This window comes from Eublepharis macularius, chromosome 12 (genome assembly GCF_028583425.1).
Source record: "Eublepharis macularius isolate TG4126 chromosome 12, MPM_Emac_v1.0, whole genome shotgun sequence".
NCBI lineage: Eukaryota > Metazoa > Chordata > Lepidosauria > Squamata > Eublepharidae > Eublepharis > Eublepharis macularius.
In genome coordinates this window covers 65,791,382-65,806,916 of record NC_072801.1, presented here as the reverse complement: position 1 = coordinate 65,806,916, position 15,535 = coordinate 65,791,382, and the positions used below count along the sequence as shown (strand labels likewise).

Below are 15,535 nucleotides of genomic sequence, written 5' to 3'. Positions count from 1 at the left end.
ATGTTATTTCCATTGCCTTTGCCTTCTTAGAGACAGGAGCGCATTCTAGTTTTTTTTTTTCCTTTGAAAGATTGCTGACTGTGCCTAAACTGCTCACCTGAGGCCTAACTGCTCATCCACGCAGAGATTGCAGGGAAGGACAAACAACCCACTCTTCGTGAGCTGGGATGAGGCAGGAAATAGATCCAGATGGCAGAAGCACATTTACAAAGGTCAAGTTTCCGCTCTAGCCCCTACCCACACATTGATCTCATAGTCTCTTGGAGGCTTGTGGCCTAGGAAAGAGGGCAAGCAGGAGAGGTGGATGGGGACCCCATTGACCTCAGCAGGATCAGCGTCATCTGAGATAACTGATCCCAGGAGATCCACAGCTTTCCTATTACAAAGAACTTCCATCTACCATATGAGGCCAGTTGCTGGAAATGAACTGAAGTGTTCACTTCCTGCTCAGTTTCGAGTAATGCTCAGATCAAAGCTTAGATACAAGTTCAGCAAAGACATGTCAAATTCAAGGCAGTGGGAACAATTTGGGCTGGATCTGAGCCTAGCATTAAGGTGCAGATTTGGCCCTCAGCCTAGCATTATGCGGCAAAGGGTGGCCGGCCAATTACCCAGGGCCTGGCTGTATAAGGCTGTCTGTTCAAAGCTGGTCCGGTTACACAACTAAGAACGTCACTTCGACAACACAAGATCTGTTGCCCACAAAGTGCTTGGCAAGGAAGCTACAGAGAAATATACACACTCGTGCCATTTAAAAGGATCCCTTGTCCAAACCCCAGCAGTCGACATTGGAAGACATGGCACAAATGTGATCCGGCTCTGGTTTGTTTTTTTTTAATAAATCACCACTTTAATAGAAAATTTAATGGCAAAACCATCATAACACAGCATCACTTTGGGGAAATCCACCACACAGTCCAACCCCTACAAATCAGCAGCACCCAAAGCTGGGGGGAAAAATGTACATATAAATCCAAAAAAGCAGTAATCCAGTTTTCAAATCTGACCTCTGGCTCTTCAGAGGTGGGTTTGGGGTCTATCCTAGCACCACAGGCTTCCCCTAACATTACCACCCTGGCCCCTAGATATGTGCAAAATACAGGGAATGCACCAATTGACAAACCAGGGCTCAAAGCATTGTCGCAAAAAATATATATTTGAAGCAACAGAAAGATCTAAACACTTTCCCCCAAACAAATCACTTGGCATTTGTTCAAGTCAACAGGCCCTGAATGTTTTCTCTGGTTTTTACTATTAGGCCATCGTGAGTTGGGGGCTGGGGGAAGTAAACACCTACAGGACACAAAATCCATGCTTCCCATACACACACACACAATGGCCAAAGACCCTGGATCGTTTTCACCTGTCTTAGTGGTATCATCTCAAGATTAACAAGGGGATATCTTCCAAATCTTGCAAAGAAACAAACCCCACAAAAGATACTCCCGGAAGTCTGAAGCACCTTCATCTTTATGAAGAGAATCGCCACTTAATATTTTTCAGCAGTGCAAAAACCTCCCACAATTCTAGATCCTTTAGCATGAGAAGTTATACCAAAACGAAGGCAAAGCCGCACTTCTGTGTTTGGTGCCAAGTTCTCATTTGAAGCAGATGCTGGTTCTTGGGTGGGCAAGGTCTACCCCAGTGGCTCGCCCAACTGTTGCTGGCTGCTACTAGGGTTGCCGGCTACGGGCTGAGAAATTCCTGGAGATTTGAGAGTGGAGGTTGAGGAGGACAGGATTTGGAGAGGGGAGGAGCCTCAGCAGGGAACAATGCCATATACAGTCCACCCTCCAAAGTAGCCATTTTCTCCAGGGGGACAGATCATTGTCATCTGGAGGCCAGTTGCAATTCCAGGAGGTCTCCGGGCCCCACCTGGAGGTTGGGAACCCTAGTTGGAACCCACACATGACAGCCATGAAGCCAAGCAAGTCCTTCAGACTTGGAGCCAAATCAGAATCCACACCTCAAAGTTCTCCAAGATGCTTGTTTGGACACCCACAGTAGTTGCAGTAGCAGCCACTGGAGGGGGTGGCCTCCGCTTGCAAGGAGAGAGCCTAACTTGGCATGCAGAAGGTCCCAGATTCAAGCTTTGACATTGCAGGGGAGGGAGGGGGCTTTTACTATTATGATGATTTAAAGGATTTCAGGGGGCAGGAATGGGATCTACCTGAAGCCTGGAGAAGTGCAGCCCCTCAGAACCCACAGAACCAAGCTATGCAGACAGCTGCCCTGACCCCAATATTAAATACTGCTTCTCACATATCAACTATCCATGGGGGAATCCCTGCCATGGCAGTTCTATGGGGCACCCCATGCTCTTAAGCGATCCATTCCCTAACGTGCTCAGGCAAAGGGAGGTTCGGAATCAAGGCAACGGGTGCTATTTCCACGTCCAAGTAAATATCCATGCTTCAGGCCACGTGCCAAGGAAACACAGTGAAGGGTCAGGAAGGAGTGGACGGGACACCAGTCCCCAGGGCAAGAGGGAAGGCAGCATTAGTGTCATGACGGAGGTCACTAGTGAACAGCTTGGATTCCACAACACACCAGCCCAGGATCACCGTCTTTTAGCAAGGCCACCAACCGGGCCCGACCTGGGTTCTCCTTTTAACAGTAAGAAAACAGGCACTGTGGTGAGGATCCCAGCCAGAGTAAACAGCAAAGGCCCACTGACAGACCTCTGATAAGAACACAGGTGGGTGGGGCCTTTTTTGCAGCCAATAAAATTAGAGCGGGAAAAGGGCGGACAATGAGATCACAGCTTTTCATGCGTCCTGCAGGTCTGGAATGTCAGAGAGGATCATGGGAGAGCCCAGCTGCAGTTCCTGTTGGAGGGACTCCATGTCGGCCGGGTTCATGCGGTGAACTTCCAGCCAATCAGCAAGGAGAGAGGCCGAGAGCGGGGCAGAGTCGCCTTGACTGGAAAGAGAAAAGAAGTTTGAGGGATAACAGCGGACAAGACAAGCAACAGACCAAACTATGAACGGAGCAGGGGGTACAAAGTTTGCCTCTTTAGCAAGAAAGAAAGAACAATTTAAAAAGCTGTTTTAAGGATCAGTTTGTCCAGGATGCAGCTTGAGTATTACAATCATGCTTAGGGTGCCGCACTAAGTCCCTGCTGCATGACTTACTGTTTTTTCATTAGGACACCTGCTCAATACTATAAAACAGAGCAAATTATTCTATTCACATTTTGAGGATTAGGCCAAATTTGGATTTTTCCAAGTGCAATAGCTCCCTCTAGTGGGGACGAAGTTTTTTGTTCTCACATCCCAAGATACAACAGTTGAAGAAAAGGGTGTCGGGGCTGTTACATGGCATGGCCAAGGGAATGGATTGGATTATGGGGGTGTTACTAAGCGATTTGCTCCAGGGGGCACACAAAGCAACTGCCGATCTCCTTGTACATCATCTCTTGAAAGGTGAGAACGACAATCTGTTAATCAGAGAAGAGGATCCTATACACATTTCTGCTGCATGGTATTGCTTATTGAATGTCTCAGATGTTAATCTTACTGACTTACCCTGTGTAATCCGCCTTGAGTCTCAGTAATAAAGGCGGACTATAGCTAACATAAATAAATAAAAACCTTCTACTTCTGTGAAGATGGCTAGCCATGTTAGTTTGTCCGTAGCAGTAGGAAAGAGCAAGAGTCAAATATAAGACTAGCAAAATTTGAGGTAGGGTACAAGCTATCATGATCCACAGCTCACTTCTTCAGCTCATACCCTATACTTCTGTGACATCAGAGCAACATAAGCCAATGATTTCACTTCCCTCACCAGGCCCACAGCACTCTCTGCCACACTGCACTGCTAGGTAACAGTCACAGGCCACAGATTGTATATGCAACAGTTTCAAGAAAAGGCAAGCACATCCGAGAACGGACAGCCTTCCTTCAAATCTTCACCAACCTGCATCAGCTATGAAGTCCAGAAAGACTTTCCTCTTACCTCTCCCTGTTTTCCCCGACCATGTCGAACGACTGATTCAAAAACTCTTCCAGGTCAAACCCAACTCCATAGCCGGCTCCGCTGCCTTTAGGGGTGCCAGAGAAGACAGGAGGCAAGAGGTCTTCCACCTGGGATCAAAGAACCACATCGTCCATCAGACAGAGGTACTCAAGAGGCCGGCCAAAGACAAGGGGTGCCCCAACGAGCCCTCAGCAGCCTCCCTTCAACAGAGATCTCACATTTTTAAGATCCACACCAGTTTGGGGTCGTCGTGGACAAACGTGCATCTAGGATGAGCCGCAGAACCCATTACCGGCTTGTTCTTCAACCAATCCCCCACTCCCAACTGGGGCCCAATTCATAAAAAATTAGCTGTGCTTAAGACCCGTCAATGGCCCAAATTAATTCCAACCCACTTAAGCGCAATTTATTCTGACGGGATTTACCACAGAATAATTTCCTTTGGATCGGGACTTGCATCAACGGGTCAGTAAGGTGCTTCAAGGGTTAATTTATTGCCACAAGAAGCTTAGCGTGTTAATTACACAGTCTTCTAGAAGACTCCCAGAATTTGTACGGGGCAAATTAAGAACGCAGGAAGAGCCCGGCTGGATCAGGCCAGCGGTCCATCAAGACCAGCGTACCTTTTCCACACAACAGCCAACCAGCCACCATGGAGGACGAAACAAGAGCACAGCAACCGTGGACTTCCCCTCATGCCACCTCCTAGCGCTGGTATTCAGAGATTTGCTTTCTAAGTATATGGAGGCTCCCGTCAGTCACCGTGGCTCATAGCTAAAGATGGACCTCTCCCCCAGGAATCTGTCTAACCCCCTTTTCAAGCCATCTATGCTCATGGCTATCACTACATCCAGTGGCAGGGAATTCCAGAGTTTAGTTACTCATTGAGTAAAATGTTTCCTTTTGTTTGCACTGGAGCGATTTCCCAACAACGTCATCGGGTGCCTTTGAATTCTGGTGTTAGTACATTCACAGAGGAGAAGTCCATCAATGGCAATTAACCACTGGAACCTCCATGTTCAGAGGCAGTGTACCCCAGTGTATGTGGAAGAAGGCAGCAATAGAGGAGATTCTGGCCTCCATGATCGATTTATGGGCCTTCCAGGGTGGGGGGGGGGCATCTGATTAGCCACGGCAGGAACAGAATACTGGACTAGCTGACCCTCTGGTCTGATCCAAGTGGGCTGCTCTGAACCTTAATAGTACCTTACCAGATCATGCAAGGTTGGTCCTCCTGACAGTCAAAGCAGTGGACTCCACGGTCCTTCCAACACTGAAGATGCATCTAGCCTCACAACCGTACGTTTACAAAAACTGTGGTGCCTTGGGCAGACTGCCTCTACATTTAATTCAGTTCTTGCAGCGCTGGGGAGCAAGGAACCCTCCCTCCCAGTCAGTGCTCTCAGAGCTTTGGGTGACACAACATTTGGGCTGCTTTGGCCGCAAAGGTTCCGGGATTCTCACCCCGCCCTCAGGCACGGAGCACAGACCAGTGATCTACAGAAAAGATCAAGCAATCCAACCACAGCTTTTCTGCACGGCCAGATTTAACAAAGACTACAACCACACCATTTGGCTGTGGCACGTAAGACTGCCCTGAAAAGCCTGCAGCCGGCACCCCCTAGCAAGAGGCCAAAGGTCCACATACCCTTCCTGAATCAACACCAGCAACCCGTTTCCCTTGAAAGTTGTTACCTGGGATTTCGACAGCTGCTGAGTCACCATATTGATATCTGGAGGCTCGGAAGGCACAGTGGTTTCTGGGGAAAGCCCCAAAGCCATTGGGTGCTGGCTGGGCCCTCGGGTTTCCTCTCCAACCAAACCTTGTGACGGCACCTCAGCCTTCCCCACCTCTGTCAGAAACATGGACTCCTCCGCACCAGCTCTAGCTCCGTAACTCACAGTCTGTTCCGGCAACGTGTCACTAGGGGGCACCATCTCTGGCCGATTCACTGGCAGCTGTCCAGCCACAGCCCAGTTCTCAGGCTGGGGGACGCCACTCCAGGCATTCAGGGTTGCCACCCCATATGGGGCTTGAAATATCTGGCCTGACCCATACTTGACACTTAGTAGGCACTCTGGTTTGGGTGGAGCAGCTTTTTGGCAGGTCGGGGCGGTGACCAGGAATGGGGCAGTCTGTGCCGGGAAAAAGTGGACCATGTTGGAATTGGACCCTGGAACTGGGGCTAGTTCTGTCCCCACAGGAACCAGAGTGAGCTTGGGTCTCAAGGCAGGCACCACATTGTCCGAGAAGGCGAGGAAATCGGCCGGTGCAGAAGCGTTGCTAGAAGAGGTGGGCGGGATATGGCTGGCAGGGGGCACCTGAGGTGGCAAGGAATTGGCAGAGGGGGCCTGAGAGAGGGTATGACCGGCAGCAGTTGCCTGGGGTAGGACTGCAGTTCCATTCTGGGTCGGCTTGTTCTGGGTCCGGTCAACCATCTTGGTCCATCTCTCCAGAAGGTTCCGGTCATTCTCCGTCAGCATGTCCTTGCGCTCCTTCTCTTTTTCCTTCTTCTGCTTCTCGCGCTCCTTGGCCCGCTCCTGACGGCGCTTGCGTTTCTCTTCTCGCTCACGCTGACGCTCCTTTGCCGTCACTGGCCTACGGATATCAGGGGTTTCTGGGACAGAGGATGGGGTATCTGCAGAACAGGGAGGGCAGCTTTAGAAAGCAGGAGTTCATGCGTTCCGCATTTACAGCTCTCCGGTTGTACGATATATATCAACTTAAGAGGTTAAATATATACGGTCATAGGAGAGAGGGCCTCTTTCTGGATATGTTTGAGGGAAAAAAGAACCGAGTAGATCTGTGGGGTTCAAGGGCATTTCTGAATGCAGGCACAGAGAGAGCATAAAAAATGTCCCCCATCCACCCTCCCCTAGGATCCCTCTCCCACTGAAACTTCAAGAGGCTGGTACTAGCCATCGTGACTCTACTCAATACGTCCATCTCCACTAGAGTCCGGTCTCAAACAGTCTTCACAAGTTACAAGTTCGGAAGGATCTTGGAGACCATTAAGCCTAAAGCAAAGACCAGCCACCCATCAACCCCTTCACTTCTGTTTCTCAAGCACCAGATTCATCTCACTCAGTTCCACAGTTCGGACATCTGCCCTGACAACCAAGGCTGGCTTTGCCTGCCTTCAGAGTTCTCCTTTCAAATAAAACATGTTCTCTCCCCTACCTCTCATCAGGTTTAGTTGGATGACTACTTTGAGAAAAGGGAGGGCAAGGCCCCCAGACTCTCCAAAACAGACACAGCTACCATTTCTTCCTTCCACAACCCTTTTCCTCCCTTCCACAGCCCTTTTTCATTCTCAAACCGGAAACAGTATTTTTTAAAATCTCATTTATATCTCGCCTTTCTCTTCAACGGGGGCCCAAAGTGACTTACATCATTCCCCTCTCCTTCATTTTTTCCCTCACAAAACCCTGTGAGGTAGATTACGCTAAGAGTATGTGACAGGCCCAAGGTCACCCAGCAAGCTTCTATGGCCCAACTGGAAACCAAACCTGGTTCTCCCATGTCCGAGTTCATCACTCTAGTCACTAAACCACGCTAGCTCTTGCAATTGAGAGGAGGGGAAAATGGAGGAGAAGCTGGTATCACCACACAAAAGTGTGAAATGTAGCCAAGGAGCAGCCTCCAGTTGCTAATCCCTACACTAGGCCCTGCTCAACCATGAGAGAAATCATGGGTCAAAGCCCAGTTCTACAGTCCGCCAGACACCCCTTTCCAGAGCCAGACCCTTTTTGCCTTACCTTTGTTCTTATTTCGAAGGGCCGATTTTAAGATGACAGCCTTAAGGGCCGCCTTAGTATCATCCGAGATGGCTCCCTCACGTTTGGGCGGGGCAGTGGGAGGCTCCACTTCAGCCTTCACCTCAGGCTGGGATACGGTAGTGGTCACAAGAGGAGAGGTCAGGTCAATGGTCTCTGGTAGTGGGTAGGGGGCGGGAGATGCCATAGCATAATCACCATCTCTGGCCCGAGGTGACCCAGCACTGGGCATGTCAACATCATGGCAGCAGTGAAGTAGGCCCTCATAGGAGGCCGTCACGCAGCCACCGACGACAGCTGGCCGCAGCGCTGGCTTGAAGCTGATCTGGCGCCGAATACCTTCCCGGCGGTCGTGGAAATCGTTGATTTCGGCCACAATGGCTTCCTTGATCTGCTCCTTGGTGAGCACTTGCTTGTCAAAATCAAAGTCGAAGGCCGGTACGCAGTCCGGCTCATCATCGGGGTCATGATACTTGGCCAGGAAGGGGTAGTTCAACGCCTCCACCACCGAGATGCGCTCACGGGGGTCAAAGCGCAACATCTTCGACAGCAAGGACAAGGCCTTCCGGTCGGCATTCTGGTAGAGGCTCTCCCAGGGCACCGGCTGACGTGACGGCAGGCTCTGGACATATGCGCGCACCCTGTCAGCCCCAATGGAATGGACCACCTTGGCCGGAGGGGTCCCTAAGACCGTGATAATAAGCTGCAGCTGATGAATGTAATTCTTCCCAGGGAAGAGCTGCTTCCGCCCGAGCATCTCAGCAAAAATGCAACCCACTGACCACATGTCGATGGCCTGTGTGTATTCATGCAAGGAGAGCATCAGTTCAGGAGCACGGTACCAGCGAGTGGCCACATACTCCGTCATGAAGTACTTGTACTCGTCGGGCTTGGTGCAAAGGCCCCGGGCCATTCCGAAGTCCCCAATCTTGAGCTCGCAGTTCTCATTGATCAGCAGGTTGCTTGGCTTGAGGTCCCGGTGAATGACGTTGGCCGAGTGGATGTACTTGAGGCCTCGGAGAAGCTGGTAGAGGAAGTAGCGCACATGCTCCAGGGTGAGAGGCTGAGAAGAGTGGATGATCTGGTGCAGGTCGCTCTCCATCAAGTCCAGCACAACATACCTGCCAGGAGATGTCCATATTTATTGCGTCAAGGAAAGAATGGGATGGTGTGACTGCCTGCCATAGCCCTCCCTTCACAGGTCTGGGGGCTTCACAGACAGTTAAGGGCTGTCACAACCTGCCACCTGTCTAACCTCTATTTATCAGGCAGACAGCCTTGACCCAAATCCATACCGGGTCTCCTCTTTCCCCTTCCCAGAGGTTCTACCAGACAAGCACCCCTTTTCACTAGACCTGACGGTCACAGGTGGTAACCTGGACAAGTGGCCTTTTGGAAGAGTCAAGGATGGGAAAGGATAGCCCTAGTGCAAGGCTGTTCCTTGGTGGAGGACTATCCCACCCCCAACCAGCAACCACTACATTGACTTGGACATACCATCAGCCCACCTTGGAGGATAAAAGGTCAGAGATTTCACAACGTCTCAAGGGATCTGACGCCCAATAAGGGTTTCACCAGAGGATGGGCCAGGACACAAACAGTGTCCCTATCCAAAAGGGAATGAGCTACCCAAACTACATGGACAACTCCAGCCTCCACCTTACCACTTGTCCATGACTATTGAGCTGGCTTATCCTTCCTCATCTGGGACACCTAGAGGTCTGCCAAGAGCTCTTAGAGCCTCAAAAGTGCGCTACACATCATGCCAGAGGGTGGCCTGCTTAAGGCAGCCTTCAGGGCTGGCACCACTACACAGAGCTCAGTTCCGCTCTACTTACTCTCTCAAGGGGCTGGCCAAGACCTGTAGACTCAGCCATTTCCTATATTGTCTACTTACTTCACTGTAACACTGTGCCCCACCCTGCAGATGACACATAGCCAAGACAAGACAGAGATGGTTTGACAGAGGATGGGAAATAGCATGTACTAGCTTTTTTCTCTACAGGCTTCTCCTTGACAAAGTGGAGGGACTGAAAAGTTACCAGCCAAGGGACATTTCCAAGAAGCAGCCAATTAAGGAAGCTCCAATACGGTTGCCAGCCTCCAAGTGGGGCCTAAAGATCTCCCAGAATTAGAGATCAGGTCCCCCTGGAGGAAACTGCAGCAACCTGAAGCTCCAAACCTCAGGGCATCAGCATTCCAGCAAGGGTCTCCATTAGCCAGGGGGAAAGAAGCACTTACACAGATCTGAACTCAGCATAAGGCACGGTGGGTTTCAAGATGTCCTTAATGGCAATGATATTGTCATGCTTGAAATGTTTGAGGATCTTTAGCTCACGCAAAGTGCGCTTAGCATTCATCACCACATCAAAGGCATTGGGGATTTTCTTGATCGCCACCTGCTGGCCTGGAGGGAGAAAGGCAAGGGGAAATAGGTTAGAAGCATTAATAGGGACGAGCATGTCGGGTGCTCCTATTTCCGCCTTACAAGGCACTGTCTACTTGTTTTATCTTCACAAGTCTGTGAAGTGGGTTTACGCTGTGAAAAAGACATGGGCTTCATCAGCCCTCCCAGCTTTGTGTCCAAGCAGAGGTTCACAACCAACTAACAAGACACAATGAGGGGAGCCATGGTTGTTTGTTCACACACCAGCCCTATTAACAAATTAAATATCAAAGTGGACAATGTTGTGTAGTGGTTAGAATGTTGGACTAGCATCTGGGAGACCCAGGTTCAAATCTCCACTCTGCCGCAGAAGCTTACTGGCTGACCTTGGGCCAGTTATACCTCACAGGATTGTTGTGAGTATAAAATGGAGAAGAGAATAACGTAAGCTGCTTTGGGTCCCCACCAAGGAGAAAGGCAGGGTATAAATAAAATAAATTAAAATAAATAAGGGTCTAAAGGTCAATACAAAAGGAGAACTAAACCTCCAAGTTGTCCCCCTCAGTGCTACGTGGCAGCAGGCAGCCTTCTCCTCAGCGCAGCTAAACAGAAGAAGCGGACAAAGTGAAAACTTGCTGATTACCTTGATGACCTCTCTCCTCTCATTTAACCTCATAACAACAACCCTGTGAGGAAGGTTACACTGACAGAGAGTGATTGGCCCAAGGTCATCCAGTGAGCTCCATGGCAAAGGGTGGGGGACACACTAACACTAAAAAATACACCACCGAAGCACGCTTCTGGCTTTCACTGGTGATCTCCTAGGCCCCATCTGTTCCCATCGCTGCAGGCAGAACCTATGAAATCCCAAGCGCCACCCGCCTCCACTCTGTCTTCACACACCTGTATCCTTGCGACGTGCTGAGCTCACAACACCATAGGCTCCCGTGCCAATCGTCTCGATGACCTCGTATTCGTCGCCCACCTCAAAGGTGACATCAAAGGAGCGGGCCTTCAAGATAGCCAAGTTCTTGGCAGCCACAGTAGCCTGATGAGCCGCTTCCTGCTTCGTTTGGCCCTGTGCCGCTTCCTCGCCCTCATCTTCTATGGGGGGCTCAGCCATGGCTCCTCTCTGCAACAAAACCCGCACAAATAAATTATTAGAAACATCACATTTCTAGCAAGGTTATTTGTATGTTATTCACAAGCTGCCTTTCTCACTCAAGGCGGATTGCACAGTTCAAGTCAATACGATTGACAGTTGGGGCACCCAATAACAGTGGACGGATTGCACACATTTGAAAACAAGCATAAATTGGAATACAGAGATGAAGCACTATTGAAACAAAACATAATTAATCTGGCATGATATATAAAACATTGCAGAAACTATCCTAGTAGGATTTAAGTGCAGTGGCACCTTAGAGACCAACAAGATTTTCAGGGTAGAAGCTTTGAAGAGTCTAACGTATCTGGAAACGGGAGCTTTGACTCTCAAAAGCTAATATTCTGAAAATCTTCTTGGTCTCGAAGGTGCCAATGGACTCAAATCCTTCTTTACTACTGCAGACCAGCACCTGAAACTACCCAGTAGGAGCATATCTACATCAACAGACAGTACCCAGTGGTATAGTTTGAAGTCCCTATCCTTTCGCCAACACATCTCTCTGAGCCATTTCTTACCCACCAATAGTTATCTCGCAGAATTTGACTTAATTAAATGGATATCGCCATCAGCTCTGCAAATTATGTCAAACTAAATAAGTGTGGTGCAGGGTCATACAAGGATCTGGGAGGCCTACGTTCAAATCCCCACTCTGCCATGGAAGCTCAATGAGTGACCTTGAGCCAGTCACACACTCTCAGCCTAACCTACCTCACAGGGTTGTTGTGAAGATAAAACGGAGGCAGTGAGAGCATCACTGTCAGCTGCATTAGGTTCCCTTTGGGTAGAAAAGCAGGTTATGATTATCTAACTAGTATGCTGCTCTGAGGTCCTCGGAGGAACCTCAAGATAAAAGCGTACTGGACAGATCTAGAATAACCTCCTGTTTCCAAACACTGGTCAATGAGATGCCCTAGAAGGCCCACGAGCAGGGGCACAGAGGCCAAAGCTCCCCCTCAGTCGCTGACCCTCCCCCAGCAACAGGTATTTAGAGGCACGCTGTCTCTGCACACACAAGTCCCACTCAGCCATCACTGCCCCAGGCACCCACAGAGCCTACAGGAACCTGCTTAATTCCATTGTAAAGCTACCCAGCTGTGTCAGTCTGTAGTAGAGAAGCAAGCCGTAGGTCCAGTAGCACCTTAAAGGCCAACTAGATTTCCAGAGTATGAGCTTTTGAGAGTCAAAACTCCCCCGGGAGCTCTTGTTCTCCCAAAGTAGAAGTCATCCCTAAACCCTCGGGCACTGAGTTCCACAAAGAGTTCGCGTATTGTCTGCAGATTCTGTTCATCTGTCACTGAATGCTCCCCCCCTCCCCAATTCTTGTATTTTTGGAAGAAAAAAAAACCCTCTCTGCTCTTCCTCCACGCTATACATTATTTTGTAAACATCAATCACGTCCTACCCCTTTAAATGTGTTTTCCCCTAAACTGGAAAACCCCAAGCTCTTTACCCTTTCATCGTACGTACATATATATGAAGCTACCTTATAATTAGATCACTGGTCCATCAAGATCAGTATTGTCTCCTCAGGCTGGCAGCAGCTCTCCAGGGTCTCAGGCGGAGATCTTTACGTTAACACCTATCTGATCCTTTTAGCCGGAGTTGCTGGGAATTGACTCCAGGAACTGACATATGCCAAGCAGATGCTCAACTACGGAGCCATAGCCCCTCCCCTCTTGATCACTGTGATTGTGCATTCCTGTACCGTTTCCAGTTCTACAATTCCCAACAGTAAAAGGATAATGGTCCTTTTAGACTATAAGACAGTAGAAAACTAGTGGGAGAGGTGGAAAAAAAGTCAAACCCAGGAATATACCTGGTAAGGATAGCCTGTATCAGGTAGGAGAAAATGAAGAATATGGGGGCACAAAGGGGGAGTACCTCATCATCCCACCCCCATCTAGAAAGTAGCATGGATAGGAAAGGATCCGGTCACCCCACCTACAGTTGCCAACCTCTAGGTGATGGCTAGAGATCTCCCAGAATTACAACTGATCTCAAGGCCACAGAAATCAGCTCCCCTCAAGAAAATGACTGTTTTGGAAGTTGGACTATAGATCATTATACACCCCTGAGGTCCCTCGCCTCCCCAAATGCCACCTTCCCCAGCCTTCATACCTTCACCCCCCCCCCCCCAAATCTCCAGGAATTTCCCAACTCAAAGCTGGCAACCCTCCCCCCATCCCCAAATCAGGGGCAATGACAGACAATCAGGGAGATTGGGGGGGGGGGAAGACTGTCTGAATTAGGGGTCTCTACCGAGGATGAGGTAAAGGGGGAGGAGTTGCTTTTTATGGGGTGAGTAAAGGGGTACTTACAGAGCACAGGGCTGATTCTCAGTCGTGGTACCCAAGAGGAAACAAAAGGTAATCTCTGGAGGTGGCGTGGGGGGTAAACAGGACAGAAAGACTCGGGACCACTCTCATCTACGTAGGGTCGCTAACCTCCAGGTGAGGCCTGGAGATCTCCCGGAACTGATCTCCAGTGAAGAAAATGGCTGCTTTAGAGGATGAACTCTATGCCATTATAACCTGCCCCTCCCCAACCCCCGCCCTTCCCAGTCTCCACCCCCCAAAATCTCCAGGTATTTCCCAAGCGGGAGTTGGCAAGCAACGCCGGGGGACTGTATTACAGGTTTGGGGAAAACTACACTATAGGAGAAAAGGGAAATGTTTAATGGGGGGAAGGAAGGGGCTGCTCCACCCTGCGCCCGGGTCTGTTTCCCTTCCCTCCCCATGGGGCAGCTGGCGAGGGAGATCTCACCTGCACAGTTGGGAGGCGCCCTAGATCCCGGGCTCGCCCAGGGCGGTTCCCTTTCTGGTCCGCCCCTCCCCTGGCTCCTCCGCCCGCCTCGCTCCGACAAGCCGCCTCTCGGAAGTGCCCGGATGTTACGGCTTCGAATCCACCTTTGGCCAATCAGAACGCGCAAGGGCGGGGCTACGGGAGGCGAGTTGTGGTAAAGGGGAGGCCGCTTTTCCCCTCCAAGTCCCGCCTCACTTTCGTCAAGCGAACCAATCGGAGAACGCAGAGGGAAGCAAGACGGCCAATGAGACCGGGGCGGACTCCTGGCGGTGCCTTGAACCATTTAATTCGACAGGTGGAGACTTCCCGAGTGTGGAAAAAGTTCGGTAGTTGAATTCCTGCCTGTCGAGCACGAGTTTAAAGGAACAATAATCCTTTTAGGAACGAAGCCTAAAGAAAACAAAAACTGCCAGAACATCTTAAGGTTGCCAACTCTAGGATGGGTAATTCCCGGAGATGGGGGGGGAGCTTATCTTCCGGAGGGCAAGAGAGAAATCCCAGTGGGGTATCATGCCATACAGGCCACCCTGCAAAGCAGCCATTTTCTGCAGGGAAACTGATCACTGTAAGCCTGGACACTAGTTGTAATTCTGGGAGATCTTCAGGCCTCACCTGGAGGTTGGTAACCCTGACTTCTAGATCTAGCCCCAGCGCATGCACTTCAGATTAAATTGCGCTGCAGGGCAGAGCAAGACTCCAAAGTTTGCCCAGGGCTTGACTCAATAAGAGATTCTTCAGTAAAAGGATAGGGGCTACAGACTTTACTATATGTACTGTCTATTACTGTAAGTATGATCCCATTGGGCAGTTTCTATGTTGTTTAATATGTCAGTCTTAGAATCGCTTACACTCCATTTCAGCATTTCTTCAACTCTGTATTGCATTTCTTGTACCTTAAATCTTTGCAAATTTGTATTTATGTACCCTATTACATTGTTTATTAAATGTCTCTGAAATGGACTGTACTGTGTGATCTGCCTCGAGTCTCAGTGAGAAAGGCAGACTATAAATAATCTAAATAAATAAATATACCCTCTCTTGTCCTGTGGATCTGACATGAAAATGGAATCAAGATTCAGGGAATTGCCTCATTCTGCTCTTTTTAAACGAACGTCTCAAACTCATCACTTCATTGCTCCTAAACTCATTTTAACTTAAAGATTGACAAGAGGGATGGGATAGGCTTAATCAGGCCCCCTGTGACTCCCCCCACATTGCCAACCCAGAGGCGAGAGATGTGGGAAGGGGAGCCTCTGTGGTCACAGTACTCACCTGAAATCTAGCCTGCAATGTGGGAATCAGGGCTTTGGCCTTCTCCCCCACCCCGCCTCTATTCACAAAATATGCCTTGCAAGAAATCCCAAGGCTTTCATTCATTCCTGTGTATTCTCAGGTGAGGATCACTGATGGGCATTCAAATTCAG

At 49.7% G+C, this 15,535-nt stretch overlaps 1 protein-coding gene across 1 annotated transcript; it reads right to left on the bottom strand.

Annotated features, from left to right (window-relative positions):
- Positions 1-832: 832 nt before the first annotated feature.
- MAPK7 (mitogen-activated protein kinase 7) lies at positions 833-14,123 on the bottom strand. Its single transcript, XM_054992270.1, has 7 exons — positions 14,073-14,123; positions 11,045-11,273; positions 9,997-10,162; positions 7,738-8,876; positions 5,674-6,617; positions 3,958-4,085; positions 833-2,922 (listed from the first exon to the last, which is right to left on the bottom strand). Exons 2-7 carry the CDS (start codon positions 11,262-11,264, stop codon positions 2,769-2,771), a joined length of 2,751 nt encoding a protein of 916 aa, XP_054848245.1. The 5' UTR covers positions 11,265-11,273; positions 14,073-14,123; the 3' UTR covers positions 833-2,768.
- Positions 14,124-15,535: the final 1,412 nt, after the last annotated feature.

Bases quoted from the DNA above. Each gene is read 5' to 3' on its own strand.
- MAPK7 (XM_054992270.1), bottom strand. From the start codon at position 11,264: ATGGCTGAGCCCCCCATAGAAGATGAGGGCGAGGAAGCGGCACAGGGC. The intron at 4,086-5,673 runs GTAACAACTTTC...CTTTGATCCCAG, and splicing joins AGCAGCTGTCGAAATCCCAG to GTGGAAGACCTCTTGCCTCC. The intron at 2,923-3,957 runs GTAAGAGGAAAG...TTCTCTTTCCAG, and splicing joins GTCGGGGAAAACAGGGAGAG to TCAAGGCGACTCTGCCCCGC.